This window comes from Boleophthalmus pectinirostris, unplaced genomic scaffold (genome assembly GCF_026225935.1).
Source record: "Boleophthalmus pectinirostris isolate CB_2022bp ecotype Guang Dong unplaced genomic scaffold, ASM2622593v1 HiC_scaffold_8, whole genome shotgun sequence".
In the NCBI taxonomy this organism is placed as follows: domain Eukaryota; kingdom Metazoa; phylum Chordata; class Actinopteri; order Gobiiformes; family Gobiidae; genus Boleophthalmus; species Boleophthalmus pectinirostris.
In genome coordinates, this window is record NW_026571515.1 from 10,719,973 (window position 1) to 10,738,577 (window position 18,605).

Sequence of the window (18,605 nt, forward strand, 5' to 3'; positions counted from 1 at the left end):
ATAAACTCAAGTTAGCAGTTTGTCATTTCTTTGGACTTTCACATAATAGTTTTACAATATGAAATTAAAGCAGACTTGTTTTACAAATCGACTTTTGAGAGCTTTTAATCATGTTTTAATCATGATAGTCCTGGTTTAGTCCTGGTTTAGTCCTGATTCAGTTCTAATTTTTAGTCCTTGTTAAATCCTGGTTTAGTCTTAGTTTAGTCCTGGTTTAGTCCTGGTTCAGTCCTGGTTCAGTCCTAGTTTAGTCCTGGTTCAGTCCTAGTTTAGTCCTGGTTTAGTCCTGGTTTAGTCCTGGTTCAGTCCTGGTTCAGTCCTAGTTTAGTCCTAGTTTAGTCCTTGTTAAATCCTGGTTTAGTCTTAGTTCAGTCCTAGTTAGTCCTGGTTCAGTTCTAGTTTAGTCCTGGTTCAGTCTTAGTTTAGTCCTGGTTTAGTCCTGGTTCAGTCCTGGTTCAGTCCTGGTTCAGTCCTAGTTTAGTCCTGGTTCAGTCCTGGTTTAGTCCTGGTTTAGTCCTGGTTCAGTCCTGGTTCAGTCCTGGTTCAGTCATGGTTCAGTCCTGGTTTAGTCCTGGTTTAGTCCTGGTTCAGTCCTAGTTTAGTCCTGGTTCAGTCCTAGTTTAGTCCTAGTTTAGTCTTTGTTAAATCCTGGTTTAGTCTTAGTTTAGTCCTGGTTCATTTCTGGTTAAGTCCTGGTTTAGTCCTAGTTCAGTCCTGCTTCAGTCCTGGTTTAGTCCTGGTTTAGTCCTGGTTCAGTCCTGGTTCAGTTCTGTTTCAGTCCTAGTTTAGTCCTAGTTTAGTCCTTGTCCTGGTTTAGTCTTAGTTCTGGTTCCTGGTTAGTCCTTTAGTCCTGGTTCAGTCCTGGTTTAGTCCTGGTTAGTCCTGTTTAGTCCTGGTTCAGTCCTGGTTTCAGTCCTGGTTCAGTCCTGGTTTCAGTCCTGGTTTAGTCCTGGTTCAGTCCTGGTTTAGTCCTGGTTTAGTCCTGGTTAGTCCTGGTTCAGTCCTGGTTAGTCCTGGTTCAGTCCTGGTTTAGTCCTGGTTTAGTCCTGGTTTAGTCCTGGTTCAGTCCTGGTTTAGTCCTGGTTTCAGTCCTGGTTTCAGTCCTGGTTCAGTCCTGGTTCAGTCCTGGTTTAGTCCTGGTTCAGTCCTGGTTCAGTCCTGGTTCAGTCCTGGTTCAGTCCTGGTTTAGTCCTGGTTTTAGTCCTGGTTCAGTTCCTGGTTTAGTCCTGGTTCAGTCCTGGTTTAGTCCTGGTTTAGTCTTGTTTAGTCCTGGTTTAGTCTTAGTTTAGTCCTGGTTCATTCCTGGTTCAGTTGGTTTAGTCCTCAGTTTCAGTCCTGGTTTCAGTCCTGGTTTAGTCCTGGTTTAGTCCTGGTTTAGTCCTGGTTCAGTCCTGTTTCAGTCCTGGTTTAGTCCTGGTTTAGTCCTTGTTAAATCCTGGTTTAGTCTGGTTTAGTCCTGGTTCAGTTCCTGGTTAGTTCTGGTTTAGTCCTGGTTCAGTCCTGGTTTAGTCCTGGTTCAGTCCTGGTTCAGTCCTGGATCAGTCCTTTTCAGATATTTTAATCATGTTTTCACTGTTTCCATTTTTCATTTATCCTCTCAAAGTTGCATTTGGAGTGATTTGTGCAAGTTTGAGTATCTTTAATCTCTTATTTTCACTTTGATACGTGCAGGATTTGGATTTTGGTCCAAATGGAAGAAAAAGAAAAAAAAAGTTTGTTTCTCACTAATTTGATCTGCAGCTGTCCTGTCCCTGGGCAAATAGTTGCTGAAACAGGCGAGTTTTAACTTTCTAGAATTTTACAAGCGGGTATTAATTACACACGGGCAGGTCAGGACTAAATCAGGACTAAACCAGGACTACACCAGGTCTGATCTTGGACTTAGGAGAGAGAGAACCTCGAGCCCGTGGAGCAGGGTCAGTCCGCAATTTAGTCCTGAGTCCTGGTTCAGTCCTGGTTCAGTCCTGGGTCCTCAGTCTTAGTCCAGTCCTGGGGTTCCAGTCACAGTCCAGTCCTGGTTTAGTCCTGGTTTAGTCCTTTAGTCCTGGTTTCAGTCCTGGTTTCAGTCCTGGTTCAGTCCAGTCCTGGTTCAGTCCTGGTTTAGTCCTGGTTTAGTCCTGTTTAGTCCTCAGGGTTTAGTCCTGGTTCAGTCCTGGTTTCAGTCCTGGTTTAGTCCAGTCCTGGTTAGTCAGTCCTCAGTCCTGGTTCAGTCCTGGTTCAGTCATCAGTCCTGGTTTCAGTCAGTTTAGGGTTCAGTCCTGGTTTAATCAGTCCTGGTTCAGTCCTGGTTAGTCCTGGTTTTCAGTCAGTCAGTCCTGGTTTCAGTCCTGGGTGGTTCAGTCCTGGTTCAGTCCTGGTTCAGTCCTGGTCAGTCTGGTTTAGTCCTGGTTTAGTCCTGTTTAGTTTTCAGTCCTGGGTTTCAGTCCTGGTTCAGTCCTGGTTTCGGTTTAGTCCTGGTTCAGTCCAGTCCTGGTGGTTCAGTCCTGGTTTCAGTCCTGGTTTAGTCCTAGTCCTTTAGTTCCCAGTCCTGGTTTCAGTCCTGGTTCAGTCCTGGTTCAGTCCTGGTTTAGTCCTGGTTTAGTTTCCGGTTTAGTCCTGGTTCCTGGTTTAGTCCTGGTTTCAGTCCTGGTTTAGTCCTGGTTCAGTCCTGGTTTCAGTCCTGGTTTAGTCCTGGTTTAGTCCTGGTTTAGTCCTGGTTTAGTCCTGGTTTAGTCCTGGTTTAGTCCTGGTTTAGTCCTGGTTTCAGTCCTGGTTTCAGTCCTGGTTCAGTCCTGGTTTAGTCCTGGTTCAGTCCTGGTCCTGGTTAGTCCTGGGTGGTTCAGTCCTGGTTCAGTCCTGGTTCAGTCCTGGTTTAGTCCTGGTTCAGTCCTGGTTCAGTCCTGGTTCAGTCCTGGTTTAGTCCTGGTTCAGTCCTGGTTCAGTCCTGGTTTAGTCCTGGTTCAGTCCTGGTTTAGTCCTGGTTTAGTCCTGGTTTAGTCCAGTCCTGGTTTAGTCAGTCCTGGTTTAGTCCTGGTTTAGTCCTGGTTTTAGTCCTGGTTTTAGTCCAGGTTTAGTTCCTGGTTTAGTTTAGTCCTGGTTTCAGTCCTGGTTTAGTCCTGGTTAGTCCTGGTTTAGTCCTGGTTCAGTCCTGGTTTCAGTCCTGGTTCAGTCCTGGTTTAGTCCAGTCCTGGTTTAGTCCTGGTTTAGTCCAGGTTTAGTTTCAGTCCTGGTTTAGTCCTGGTTTAGTCCTGGTTTAGTTCTGGTTTAGTCCTTGGCGTGTGCAGCTCAAAAGTCCATCATCTCGATCGATGTTTCTTCTTCTCAGTAAATAAAACCTGTGAAGTTTTGACAGTCGAGTCTCGTCTGTGAGTTCGTGTTCATACTGAAGAAATCGTAACCGTTTCATTTCATTTCGTGATTATGATTCTTGACGTTGTAACTTTTCAATTCGTATTCTGATCTCCGCTTCACTTAGAAACCTTTTCATTTGTGTGTGATTTATCTGCTCCAAGTTACACAATGCACCTTTAAACGTGCAAGAAATGAGTTTAAATCAATTCACAGATCCACTTTTTTTTTTATATATATATACAATCTTGTGTGAATGAAATTATTTACAAGTTTTGTGAGTCACGTTGGCGTCCGTCCTGTGAGCAGACGACTTGTTTGAGCCACGGAGAAAAAGACGAGTGGATCTGGAGATGAGTGAGACGGAGAGAATAAGTCTGAGCCTGTTCCTCTGGGCCCCGCGTGGGCTCAGATTAGACTCAGCACGACTGAAGAAGAGCGAGTCGAACAAAGCAACAGGAAGTCCTTTTTAGGCCGGGTTTAGTTCTGGTTTTTGTACTAGTTTAGTTCTCCTTTAGTCCCAGTCTAGTCCTGGTTTAGTGTCTGTTTTAGTCCTGGTTTAGTTCTGGTTTAATCATGTTTTACTCCTGGTTTAGTCTTGTTGTAGTTCCGGTTTAGTCCTGGTTTAGTCCTGGTTTAGTTCTGGTTTAGTACTGTTGGTTTAGTCCTGGTTTAGTCCTGGTTTAGCTCTGATTTAGTTCTTGGGTAGTCCTGGTTTAGTCCTGGTTTAGTCCTGGTTTAGTCGTGGCTTAGTCCTTCTTTAGTCCTGTTTTCGTACTGTTGGTTAATTCCTGGTTTAGTCCTGGTTTAGCTCAGATCTAGTTATCGGTTAGTCCTAATTTAGTTCTGGTTTAGTTTTGGTTTAGTCCTGTTAGTTGAGTCCTGGTTTAGTCCTGGTTTAGTCCTGCTGTAGCTCTGGTTTAGTTCTTGGTTAGTCCTGATTTAGTCCTACTTTAGTTCTGTTTTAGTCCTGGTTTAGTTCTGGTTTAATTTTGGTTTAGTCCTGTTTTAGTCTTGGTTTAGTCCTGGTTTAGTTCTGGTTTAATTTTGGTTTAGTCCTGTTTTAGTCCTGGTTTAGTCCCATTTTAGTCCTGTTTTTGTCTTGTTTATTGTCCTGGTTTAGTCCTGGTTTAGTCCTGATTTAGTCCTGGTTTAGTCCTGATTTAGTTCTGGTTTAGTTTTGGTTTAGTACTGTTAGTTGAGTCCTGGTTTAGTCCTGGTTTAGTCCTGCTGTAGCTCTGGTTTAGTTCTTGGTTAGTCCTGATTTAGTCTTGGTTTAGTTCTGGTTTACTCCTGATTTAGTCCTGGTTTAGTTCTGGTTTATTTCTATTTTAGTCCTGTTTATTTTAGTCCTGTTTTGTAGTCTTGTTTATTTAGTCCTGGTTTAGTCCTGATTTAGTCTTGGTTTAGTCCCTGGTTTAGTCCTGTTTTAGTCCTGTTTTTGTCTTATTTTAGTCCTGGTTTTGTCTTATTTTAGTCCTGGTTTAGTCCTGTTTTAGTCTTGTTTTAGTCCTGATTTAGTCCTGGTTTAGTCCTGATTTAGTTCTCATTTAGTCCTGTTTTAGTCCTGGTTTAGTCCTGGTTTAGTCCTGTTTTAGTCCTTGTTTAGTCCTGTTTTAGTCCTGTCTTAGTCCTGGGTTAGTCCTGGTTTAATAATTGAGTTTTTACCCATACAGTGTTGGACTTGATGAGCAGAGACTAATGAAGCCTTTGGAGTTTGAGCGACGTGTGTTTCATAACTGGACGTATAATTTATGTAAAAATCGGTACTTCATCAATTTTGTAAAATAAAACTCGAAAGATGTTGTTAGAATTACTTAAATTATGAATTATGAGTTACTTTGACAAGTTTAGCTTTTTTAATTATTTCATCCGCTTCATTTATTCTATTAAAAATGTCTGGAACAGGGTGTTTTTCTCTCAAGGCCAATTATTTTGTTTTTCTCTCAGACAATTAAAATGCGTAGTTAATGAGAATATATTTATTTTACTCATTAAACTACAAACATGGCGGCCTTTGGAATCTTCAGTTTCCTGGCGTCTCCAACTCCGGCTTCCTTTTCATTCAGTCTGAACTTTTTGAGCTGTTTTTCCCGTCCTCTCTTTTCTAAACTTCGACTCTTATTGTTTATTTTTGTGTGTTGTAGCCATGAAGTCTGACCGTAAGCGTCTGAAGGCGGAGAAGGCCGACCTGGTGAATCAGATGCAGCAGCTGTACGCCACTCTGGAGAGCCGCGAGGAGCAGCTCCGAGACTTCATCCGCAACTACGAACAGCACCGGAAGGTACAGTGTGTGTGGAGACAGGAGCGGGAATCAGGTCTTTTTGGAGTACAGATTTAATTTAAGTAATATTTTAGACTCCCAAAGTGCTTTACAGTACATTATTTAGTCACTCAAAAAGTAAGTTACGACATTTACGTTACAAGTGCGGCCTGTCAGTCTGCACCTCCAACCCCTCACGCGCTGTACTCGAGTATTTAAATGGACATATCTCATCCGCGAGCTGCCATGTTCCAAATAGGCAACGATCATTGAGGCGCTTCCGGCTCAATTGATTGTTTCTAATTTACTTTATACGTTGAGAAATAACTCACCCTTCTCTTTGTAGCTGCTGCTGTGGGCCTGTTCTTGTCTAGTTCTTTACACACGCTCCACATTCATACGGGCAATTTAAAAGGCCACTAAACACCAAAATTAGGGAGGTCCCGATCACATTTTTTTCTGCCCCTGAGTCCGAGTCCAAGTCCTTTGATTTTGAGTATCTACTGATACCGAGTCCCGATCCGATACTGCTATAAAAATTATGAAATGAACTAAGAGCAAAGAATAAGATCCAGGATGTGTGAGAGATCAGATTGTATTGATTTCATGTGTAGTATTTGGGTTGAACTTAGTGTGAAAAATCAAATGTCCAAAAATAATTTGATTAACTTTTCTAACCATGAACCATCATTGTTAAAAATTTTGACTTTTCACAGTCTGATCTTGGAATGTGTAACTTAGTCGTTATATTTAATGAACTGGATAAAACAGGAACCAAACCAGAATCAGATCAGACTGAGACTAGACTCTGCACAATCTAGAGTTTGTATATTTGATAATCTATGGAGGCATGTGCATTACATGTGAAACATTTGAAGATCTTACCAAATAAAAATGAGATGACAGAAGCCCCACAGCCTCTGTGCCCCGGTCGCCCCCACTGCCCCGCACCACCAACACATCCACAAACCCACAGCGAAGCGCGCGCCGCAACATTGGTCCCACCACTCAATAGACACTTCATGCTGCTTTTCCCACCCTCCCCGCCAAAAGCGCCAACTCCATTGCACAATATGCAAACAAACGCACAGTTATGAACACGGGCCACAAAACCACATGTAACAGCACCCGAGCTCGGCACGGCCCAAAATTCCCAGCGCGAGAGCGCCTCTAGTACAGCAGGTGCTGGGACAGACAGTCACGCTGACTGGATTCCCCTGAGCAAATCTCACGCCTCAGTAAAAAAAAACAAAAAACTATTGTATTCCGTGTGTCCTGTGTGCACTGTGTGTTATATACAGATATTATTCATCCACTACCGGATCGGACCGCAGTCATGTAATCAGCACCAATTTCCAATCACGTGATCGGAAAGGGACAACTCTAACCAAAATCACTTTTTTCTACTGATTATCTGTGTACTTGAATCTAAAATAGAAGTATATCTCTATCACTGGCCTTATTTTAGTGCATATTTGTAAAAAATCTGACAATTGGGTCAAAAGTCACGTCTGTAACGGCCTCTTTAGGATCAACTATGGCCAGGACATTTGAACAGGTTGGACTAACGGCCGCCAATGAGTCAGATGCAGGTTATTACATGACGAGCACAGACACTGGCGTCTACAGGCGAGACATGATCCGTCTCAGCCCCGCCTGGAACCACCGGGCACTGCGATCTCCTGCTGTGTCTGGAGAAAAGAGAAACGGCGTGAACCAAGCACAAATGTCCGCTCTGTTTCAAAGCCCAGAGTGCACCGGTCCACACCGTGTTGGATTGTTGTGGCTGGTCAATCATCGCTCCACAGCCTCCCCCTCACCTGTTCCCCCCAACTCGCCAGACTCCATCCACTCTGGAGGATTTTTCAGACTTTGCTTTAGGAGCAGAGTAAAGCTTCCGGAGGGTGTTTAATGTCTCTTTAAGTGAAGGACACAACTGCAGTTTCCACTAGAGCCACTTCTGACCCTTAGTTGCTTAGTGTCTGTTGCATTAGTTTGTTCTGTTGCCACATAGCAGGAAAGTTCTAGCCATTCTATTGTTTCTGTTCTTTGTTCTGTCATTTAGTCACTATTTAGTTCTATGCAGGAGACATTATTTTGAGTTAATCATAGCAGACATTCTGTTCAGTCAGGTGGCGTTATCGATTCCCATTACAATGAACGAAGTAAAAATCTGTTTGCACTGAAAAATCTGAGGTATTATTTAGTATTGTACACATGTGATGGATCCCTGTGCCGGTGTTTGTGAAGGTTGTAGCCCTCCCTTGAGGATGTTTGTGTGTTCCAGGAGAGCGAGGACGCGGTGAAGGCTCTGGCCAAAGAGAAGGATCTGCTGGAGAGAGAGAAGTGGGACCTGAGGAGACAGACCAAGGAGGCCACAGAGCTCACAGCCCTGCTCCGCACTCAGCTCGACCTCAAGGAGAACCGCATCAAGGAGCTGGAGGCGGAGCTCGCCATGGTGAGGGACAGAAGGGAGAGTTCACTTAAAGGGCCTGTATATTACGCTAAACTGACTCCTGTGAGCTTTTAGACATGTTATACAGTAATGTTTTTACCTCATCAGAAACAGACCTGGAGTTGTGTTTTGTTTCATTCATATGTGTTTGAGTAATCCTGCATTATTAGTCTGTCTACATCTATAATAAAAATAATAATGCATCAGTTTTATGTAGCACTTTTCCAGACACTCAAAGACACTTTACAGATCATGATTCATTCACTTCACACTCGGTGATGGTAAATTACTTTATAGCCTCGGCTTTTTGGGGCAGACTGGCAGAAGAGAGGCTGCCAATCTTCGCCTTCAGCCTCTCCAACCACCACTATCACTCAAACACCACTTTCATACTAGACAATGTGTCTGAAGCGTCTTGCCTAAGGACACAACAATATTTTTTTCCGACTGGCGCTCCACTGTGGCATCTGGTGTTCCCAGTGGTCTCCCATCCAAGTACATACAGGCCTGGCCCTGCTTAGCCTCTGAAATGACGAGATCAGGCTTTAATAACGAGGTATGACCACACTTTAAGCTCATTATGCTCTGTTCCACCTTGAGATGTCATGAAGTGGTAGTTGTCATGTTAACAGCTCCTTTTACCTTTGGGCCCCGTCCACACTAGTTCGTATTTGAGTCGTTTTCGTTGTGGATGCAGTGTTCGTCCACACTAATCTGTCTGAAAACAGCTCCAGAGACAAAACAATCTGGTGCCGCCAGCTCCCATGAATTCATCCGAGTACAGATCTGATGCGGCACTGTGTGGACTCCTCAAAACGCTGATACGCCGATGTAGGTCGATGCGCCGCGAAGTAGCTACTTCACCGCCAAAACGCTGAGAGGCTAGAATATATTCATATACATATGGTCTGTGCGTACGACCTGCAGATGTATAATCTCTGAAAAGTTTAACATGAACCATCTCCAACACGACACAAGCACAGAACAGACTCACCATCAGCAGAACATCCCTCTGTCACAGAAAGAACTCTCATGTTCCACTGAGTCATGTCCTTTAGTCCGACAGAAGCTGAACCGCATCAGTGCACAATACCGAGCTGTTTTATGCAAATTAGCCATGCAGTTTTAAGTTTCGTTCCTGTAAAACTTCAACAAAAATGCTCAAAACTGTGTGGATAGGGAAGGCTTGCGGACACAGAAACGACGAGTCTGGACGCAGATCATTTCCGATACGGTGATACGTGGATTTGTTTCAGTGTAAACAGGGTCTTGGTTCAATAGACGGGCAATTCCAGGGCTGAATGCAACCAAGTGATGTGAAGTGTTTAAAAACCCAGTGGAGCACTTCCTGTATTACCACATGACATCACAAGGTGGAACAGAGTGTCTTCAGTTTGAGAGAAGAACTCAGCCTAAATATGCAGGATTTGTGTGTTAAATGAAACAAAACACAGCTCCAGGTCTGTTTGTAATGAGAAAACAACATTATAACATAGATTAGAAAATTGCGTATTATGGGCCCTTTAAATAAAAATAAAAATCACTTTATTTATTTATTTTACAGACAAAGAAACAGCACTTTGATTCATACAATTAGCTCATTCAGCGCATCAATGCAGAAAGCAGATTAATTACAATGATATTTCCAATTTTAGTTTAGTTTTTAGTATTATTATATTATTTCCAGCCTTCTGTCTTTGCAGCTCTTCATAATTCTTTACTGTTTACTTCTTTTATGTTATTTTTATTAAACCAAAATGACTGAAATGGCAAGATTTTGTACAGCAGTGAGTAGACTTCATGATTAGTAGCATCATAGTCACAGTAATTATACAAGAGGTGTTTACTGCGCTGTTTTTGTTGCATTGAAAAGCTGAAAAAAACTTGAATTCTACCTACATTTTTTTTACTCCACCTTCGCCATATCTCACATCCAGATGAGTAACAGTGTGAATCAGAGGATGGAGTACCGCTTTTCGGACCGAGACTACCCCCTCAGGTTCAGTGTGGTAAGACAAGCCCACGCCCAAACCTACTGTGTGCCCTCCCTCTCCCCAGACAACTCCCCGTGTGGTGTGGTGTAATATTTTCGCTCCCAACACTGCAAAAAATTTAAACACACATGAGTTAAAATGACTTGAAATTTAAACTAATAAGCTTGGTTTGAGTTTGTTTGACTAATCTAGATTTAAAGAGGAACTGTAACTTTTTCTAGTGAAGGATCTACCATGTGCTTGTCTCCATGGAGATGTTATTGTTGTCCCAGAATGTTCCAAAGTGTAGCATTAAGCAAATCTGTCTTTTCGGAGACAAACAGGTGACATTACCGGTCAGATTAGTGGAGAGGCGACCCTGACTGACTGAGGTGGTGTCTACACAACAACATTTTTTGGTTAAAACGGTGAAGTTTTTATTCGTTTTGGCTTTTCGTCCACACTGAGCCGGTGTTTCAGGTGGGTGAAAACGGGTAGACAAACTGCAGCTTTTAGAAATTGATGACGACCCGACCCCCGTCATCGCCACGTGACCAGAGGAGAACCCCGCGCACCGACAGTTAACAACCATAACAACAACCATGACAGACAACGGAGTTCAGTTTGTGCTGCGGACGCTTCTAAGTTTATTTGCACTGTTGCATCAAAACCTCTTAATCTATTATGTCGTACAACACCAGCGGACACACATACACAACTAGAAAAGCACTCAGAGAGCGCAGACCTCCGCCAAGGACTACCCCCATTTTTTATATAAATTGCGATAAAATCAGTCTTCTGGATCAGATCCGGATCAGCCTTTGGAATATGAAAGAGGATCCCATTGTCCATCCCTGAGTCAAATTTCATGGGGTTTGGTCAATAATTAACCGAGATATTGAGAAACAAAATTTTTGGCCCCATTTACCACAATGTTAACTAAAATTTCAAAGTGATCCAGAATCCAGGATTTCTTCCGGATCACCCCCAAAATGAAATCAGTTCTTCCTTTTCACATTTCCAACAAATCCTGAAAATTTCATCAAAATCGGTCCATAACTTTTTGAGTTATGTTGCTAACAGACAAACAAACAAACAAACAAACAGACAAACGCCGGCAAAAACATAACCTCCTTGGGGGAGGTAATTAGACACGTCAGGTTCTTTTAAACTAAATTAAAGACAATACACACCCTGGATTCCACCTGTTCAACTTGTTGCCTTCTGGCAGACGCTTCAGGTCAATTCCAGCTCGGACCAACAGACTCAGGGGCAGATTCTTCCAAAAGCTGTCACCATGCTTAATGAGAACTGTTAATTAGTTTTATTTATTATTAATTCTTGCACTTTGACGGAGCAGCTCTGAATTTCATTATACTGTATAATGACAATAAAGGCTTTCTATTCTATTCTAAACCCACGACCGTGTAGAACTAGAGGGCCTAGTGTTGTGTGTCCAGTGGCTCTGGCTGTATCCTGTTTTCGGCACCACTTATAGGTGTGGCATAGTTTTACATAGTTTTCACTCACTGCTCCGTTGTGGTCTGGATGTGAATAGTTATCGATCCGATACGTGCGCGGAGGTGAATTTTTTTCAACCCACAAAAAAAATTTTTTAATAAAACCCAGGAGTGTTGTCGTGTGGACGTAGCCTGAATGAACATTAGATAATACTAAGGAACATTCCAGGCTAAGCAATAACATCTGCATGGAGACCAGCTGATGATGAGATGTTTTTTTTTTTTTTTTCCAGAAAAATAATCTGCAAATGGAATAATAAAATTGCACTTGGAATCCAAAATAGATAATAAAACTAACTTCACAGGCAAATAATTTAGCTTGAAGCATAGACTGTATATAAAAATTGACATTTTTAACCCACTAGCGCCGCGTTCCAAATAGGAAGTGTTCATGCGCGCTCTTCCGGCTCCATCGACTCTGGCTCCGATTGATTTTACACTGAAAAATTGTCAATCTTTTCTCTGTAACTGCTACAGTGAGCCTAGTAATTTTGGTCTTAAAATGTCCGTATTAATCCATTCTACATGATCCTGGTGTTATTTATGTTTATTTCGCAATTTTGTCAGTAAATCAGTTCCTGTTCCTAATATGAAACTCGGCTCTCAGTTTATTCCTATAACTGCAAGCCTCATGAGCTTCATTTGACTGGAGCTAAACGCTATAGGTGACGTCGTGCTCTCTTAGTCCGCTTCTTTATACAGTCTATGGCTTGAAGCGAAAATAAAATTCCTGTAAAACAACAACAACAACCACAAGCCGCTTTATAAATTCAAGTCATTTAAATTTCATTTTCAGTTTCCGCAGTCCTTTTTGCCAAGTTGAACAATACTGGCACTAACCTCCGCCAGCCCCGTGCACTGCCCCCGACAAAGAAAACCTGAATTACATCCAACATTTAACTGCGTGCACCAAAAACTCCATTCTAATTCTACCTTTGGAGCTTGTAGTATTTTGCATGACAAAGGCCTTGATTGGCACCGGTACGTGTGATCGGCAGATTGCGGTGAATTGTGGTGATTTTTCTCGACTGCTTGGTGTGACGAAAAATTGAAACGAAAAATAAAGCATTAACCAGAAAATTAAGGAAGACTTTTGAAAGAAGCATAGCATGTCTCCCTGGGCTTTTCCCCCTCGTAGTTACTAACAGGAATTGAATTGTGACATTGCCAACGCCGTGAAAACACTTGTACAAAAGCTCTATTATTCTAAGATGTCTGAGCCCCAGTGGAAGCCAGCCATTTTTCATTTGTAGCAGAAGATTCTTGTAGACATCGCAGGGGACTAACGCGTTTTTCGCAAGATATATGAAAGCGTATTAAAAGCTCAAGGGAGGTTCGCCGTTTCAACTCCAATGTAGCAGCGTGATTCTCAGGTTAACACGCCAGACGGTTTCAACTTCAGGGGAAAAGTAAAGAGTCAAAAATTAAAGGTGCTATACAACACAAAATTGACTCTTGTGAGCTTTAAGTCATGTTATAACGTTCTTACCTCGTCAAAAACATAGTTGGAGTTGTGTTTTGCTTCATTCACACATGTTTGAATCTGTCTAAATCTAAATAACCAAAATATCGTGATAATGTGTCGTCAAAGTTACAAGTCTCGTCGCTTAAATTAAGAGTGATGGTGCAGCAATAGACAAAAAAAGACAGAGGGAACTTGCACATAGACTTGGTTTTGTGGTTTTTCTTTCTTACATGGAGATTTAAAACCATGGATTCAAAGCTATTTGGAAGGAGTTGGCAATATTTGACTTCAAACATTATACATAGCGCTGAATATAAATTGTAGACTTACAGTTGTAGTTTTTTTTACACGGCTATTTCCGATTTTAGAATCCAGAGAGACCAATGGGTGGTAATGTGTGCCCATAATTTGAGTTTATGTTGAGGCAGATTTAATATTTTTTTCCTTCCAAACTCCAATTAAAGCTGATGTACCGACTACTGAACTACACAAGGAGGAAGCGTATATTAAAATCTATAATCTACAATATCGTGGACCTTCACAGTATATCGAATTACAAGTCTCTTTGCTTAAATTAAGAGTTATGGAGCAGCAATAGCTAAAAAAAGACAGAGGGAACTACATAGACCACGATCCTTTGCTCCATTTCAGTGTAGACTACAAGAAGAAATAACAGTTCTAAGCACTTTTAAGTCTTACTTCTTTGGATTAAGTCATGTCAAAGCATTTTAAAAGGAAAAGGTATCATATTACCAGTTTTGTTTGCCTCCATAAAATATCGCAATAAATATTGCACCGTGAGATGTACCGTATTTTCCGCACTATACAGCGCTCTGGAGTATAAGGCGCACTGTCATTGAATGGTCTATTTTCAAACTTTTTTCACATATAAACCGCACCGGAATATAAAGCATGTTAAACAAAACACAACAGTTAGATCAGTCAGTCAAACTTTATCTAACACGTTCACAATAACTCTCAACTTTGTTCAATTGTAATGCGTAAAAAAAAATACTGTCTGAGACGCTAAATTGTTAGTGTATTCACAATAACTCATAATTGTTCAAACAGTTGGGTGATTACGGCGTCCAGCACGACTGCATCCCTCTCGTCATTATCTGAGTCAGTGTGGTTACTGTTCCCTGGAGTTCAGTTCAGCGGTGATTCTGGTCTTGGTGAAAGCTCGGACCACAGTTGATACTGATCCTTCGCCCGGGCGTCCACGATCCGTTGGCAGATCGTGGCGTAATTCGCTCGGCGCTGTCTCCCTGTCTTGGTGAATGTGTGTTCTCCTTCTCTCATCCACTGCTCCCACGCAGCTCGCACTTTAACTTTATAACAACCTTGAGTTTAAAGTTGGCGTTGTGAGCGTGTCTCTTGACAGGTGCATTTTGATATTAAAAGGAATCACAGTATGTTTTACTCCGCGATGCTCCTGACTACAGAAGCCGTAATGCTGCAAGTGGTGCGGCTTTGTAGTTTACTAAAGTCGTACTAAGACACCCAAATAAATTCATATATAAGGCGCTCTGGATTATAAGGCGCGCAGTCGTTTTTTGATTAAATTAAAGGCTTTTAAGCACGTGCGGAAAATACAGTATATCATGAAAATATCATACAGAGAGAGATTTGGATATTGTTACATCTCTCTAATAGTGAGCCTCCCCACCATATCATGAGCTTTCCCACGATGTCACAATAAATATGGTGCCACGAGGTTCATACTGTGACAATATCGTATCGTGAGACTTGGATATTGTTACACCCCTAACAATTCCAGAACTGAATTCAAACAAATGATTCTAGCGAAGGTTGTGGCGTTTAAAAACACAATGGAGCACTTTATGTATTACCTCATAACAGTGAGTGTTTTCGGTTTGAGAGAAGAACTCAGCCTAAATATGTAGAGTTTGTGTGTTAAACGTGTGAATGAAACAAAACACAACTTCAGGTCTGTTTGTGATGAGGAAACTACATTATAACACAGATTAGAAAACTGCAAAATATGGGCCCTTTAAATAAAAACTTAAAATTACTTTATTTATTTCTTTTACAGACAGAGAAACTTAGCATTTCCATTCATACACTTAGCTCATTCAGCACATCAAAGCAGAAAGGAGATCAGTTACAGTCAGATCTTTTCCTATCTTGGCTTAGTTTTTAGTATTATTATATTATTTACAACCTTCTGTCTTTGCAGCGCTTCATAATTCTTTACTATTTACTTCTTTTATGTTATTTTTATTAAACCAAAATGACTGAAATGACAAAATTTTGTACAGCAACGAGTAGACTTCATAATTAGTCATCATAGTCGCAGTAATTATACAAGAGGTGTTTACTGCTCTGTTTTTGTGCATTGAAAAGATGAAAAAAAAGAAACTTGAATCCTACCCGCCTACCAATTTTTTACCAATCCCCCACCTCTGCCATATCTCACATCCACATGAGTAGCAGTGTGAAGTTCAGCAGAGATTGGCAATTCCAGGGCTGAAATCGTCCAAATGATTCTAGTGAAGGTGTGTGGAGCGCGTGGAGACGAAACTCAACTCCAGGTTTGTGACGAGGAAACAACATTAGAGCAGAAAATAGCGTAATATGAGCCCTTTAATGAGCAGTGTCTTTTATAGTGTAAATTGTGTTTGTAAAATGGACTTCATGTCAGGACCTTAGCTTTCATGTTCACTCACATTGCTTGGATTTTCTGTTGCCGTCTGCTGCATGATAATTGCCGCATATTTGCTGATGAATTTTGGAGTGGAGGTGAATGTAAAATCTACAATGAAAGGATCTGAATGAGTCATAGTACATAGATGTGGACTGCTTTGTGGTTTTTCTTTCTTACATGGAGATTTAAAAACATGGATTTAAAAGCTATTTGGAAGGAGTTGGCAATATATTTATGCATTTATTTTGGGCAAGTAAAGATTTACATTCATATACAATGGAACATATAACATAAGTGAAATCAGAATAGAAATGAAAATAACAACACATTTTTTTTATTATTATTATCATTATTTTTTTGCACAAAAAGGAGTGAGAAGAAGAAAATTTATTTAATCCAACCCCTTCTCTTCATAAGCTAACACAATGAGCTTTCTTTTTACGTTTTTCAGACACTTTGAATTCAACTATATGAACTATTCACAAGTGCAGACAAAGAGTCACTGTTATAGCTCGGCAGTATAACATAAACGTACCAACAATGGTAAAGTTAAGGATACAGGCAATTTCAAGAGACAAAAAATACAAGTAATGTAACGGACAGTGCATGCCGGCAATGGTAAGAAAACAACAAACATAAACCAGCGCTACAGAGGCAGTATTGTTCTAATATTAAAGGTTGTATGGAGGATTTTTTTTTGTTTCAAATTGTCAATGATAGATTATAAAGATGCAGTAGCCTTGTAATTATGATGACCAAAAAAAAGAGAATAAAAATTCATCAACTCTGGAGGTGGTGGGGCTAAACATTTGCCAATAGATAACGACACTGCCTCGTTATCTGTGAGCTGACAGGCTGTCAATCAATCTCCCTACGTTTCTAGCGTAACTGACTTGCCTGCGCCGCCGGTACGTGGTTTACGTACGACTGTCACGCAGTCCACAGACGCAAGCCGCACAGACGCTGTTTACTCCACCAACGCAACAGTTCTTAGCGGCTTTTTTTTGACCTATATCTTCCTCGCAGTTCGCACAAAGTTTGTTGCAATGGCGACAAGAATCCAGGAGCAGTTCGCCGCAAAAGAAAGTCCAGTTTTTGAGGTCGCTGAAAGAAGAAGACAAGGGGAAAAGCAGCGAAGCCAAACTAAGGTGATTCTTGTAGATTTCATTCCAGCGATGGCGCAACTGAAGCAGACGCAGGGTCTAAAGACTGACGCACTGGTCCACAAATTACTCCTGGACAGGTCACTTCTGCTTATTATGAAAACGTACTTTATTTCCAAGAGCTAGACAAACGTTTTTTCAGGACACGAAAGCGATATCCTATGTCTGAAAACGTAATTTTCAAGGCAAAGAAAGAGTCTGCTTGCTGCTGCGTGTTGTAGCTAGTTCATTCGCACTGAATCTCCGCGCAACCTTCTCTGCACCCCTTTCCTGCTCCTGTCCCCGCTGCCCGATCCACTCTTCTCCCTGCTCCTCACTTCTCCGGGCACGAAATGTCCGCGCACCCGCTCCCCCCACTCCTCATTTCTCCACCTTGCCTAACCAACACTGTAGTTAGTTGTTTACAAGTCATGTGCAGCGCACCGGCTGTAAACAAACCTGTTTGTGGCGTAAGGAGGAGGAGGGAGGAGGCGTTTCTACGTAGGAGCTGTGGGGGAGGGGGGTGGTTTCACGCATGCGCAACATTTGAAAAAGGACAAACAGTCGCTGGATTTCTCGTTCCTTGGAAAATCCTCTATACAACCTTTAAGACCCACTCTCCATATACTGTGACTTCAAACATTATACATATAGTTGTATATAAATCGTAGACTTACAGTTGTTGTTTTGTTACCTGGCTATTTCCCGTTTTTAGAATCCCGAGAGAACAATGCGCAGTAACGTGTGCCCATAATTTGAGGCTATGTTGAATGAGTTTTTATATATATTTTTTTTCCTTCCAAACTACAGTACAAATATGAAAAGCTGATGTACCTAATATTGAGCCTGCAAAAGGAGAAATTATGTATTAAAATCTAATGAGTTCCTCGCTCTTACAGACTCTTTGGTACATGTGAATATTATCAACTTCACATGGCAAACTGAAACTATGGCTTACTTAATTAGTACTTACACAAAATACTTTATTATTAGATGCAGACAGCGCACAGCCAGCGCATTTTTTTTTTTTTTACAAACTGTGGCTTGTATGGTATAGTCTTTGGGACAAAAAATATTTTACAAGAAGAAATCAAGCCTCTAAGTCAGGGGGTCAAACTCAGATTCACAAAGGGCCAAAATTAAAAACCGGAACTAAGTCGTGGGCCAAACTAAATATTTAACATCTGCATGTTTTCTCTTCTTTCGAGATATGTCATGTTAAAACTTTTCTTATTAAAATAAATGTTTCATAATAGTTTTGCTTAAATATTGAATCCAGAACAAGCATAATATAAAATAATAACACAATTTTAAATAAATAATGTCTCTATAGTCTATCTATCTAGTCCATGTCTATCCAGCTCTAATGCATATTTGATATAGTCCAATGAGATTCATTTGGTCTTCCAATATTCTATGTTATTAGGTTCTTTTTTTCAGACCTAGAGTGTTATTTCATACCTTTAAATCAGCTGATTGGACACGTCACAGCAACATCAGGTATGAAATAACACTCTAGGTCTGAAAAAAAGAACCTAATAACATAGCATATTTGATATGATCTCGCAGACCAAATATAATTAAATTGAGGTCCAAATTTGGCCCCCGGACCCAAGTTTAACATGTCTGCTCTAAGTAACTGAATACATACACAGAGAACACATCATCTGAATACTAATTCTGAGTACCTTTATTACGGGAGTTACTTTTTCGTTTGGTGTTATTCAGAAACCGGTAACTTTTCTGAAATCAAAGAATACAATATGACAATACTTTGATCACACAATTGTGG

The 18,605-nt window shown here is 41.1% G+C and overlaps 1 protein-coding gene across 1 annotated transcript in view; it reads left to right on the forward strand.

Annotated features, from left to right (window-relative positions):
• Positions 1-18,605, forward strand: part of kazna (kazrin, periplakin interacting protein a) — a 428,011-nt gene that overhangs the window by 399,316 nt on the left and 10,090 nt on the right. Inside the window, exons 10-11 of the mRNA XM_055165615.1 lie at positions 5,475-5,611; positions 7,878-8,048. Of these exons, the coding sequence (XP_055021590.1) occupies positions 5,475-5,611; positions 7,878-8,048 (308 nt within the window). The remainder of the gene's footprint in view (positions 1-5,474; positions 5,612-7,877; positions 8,049-18,605) is intronic.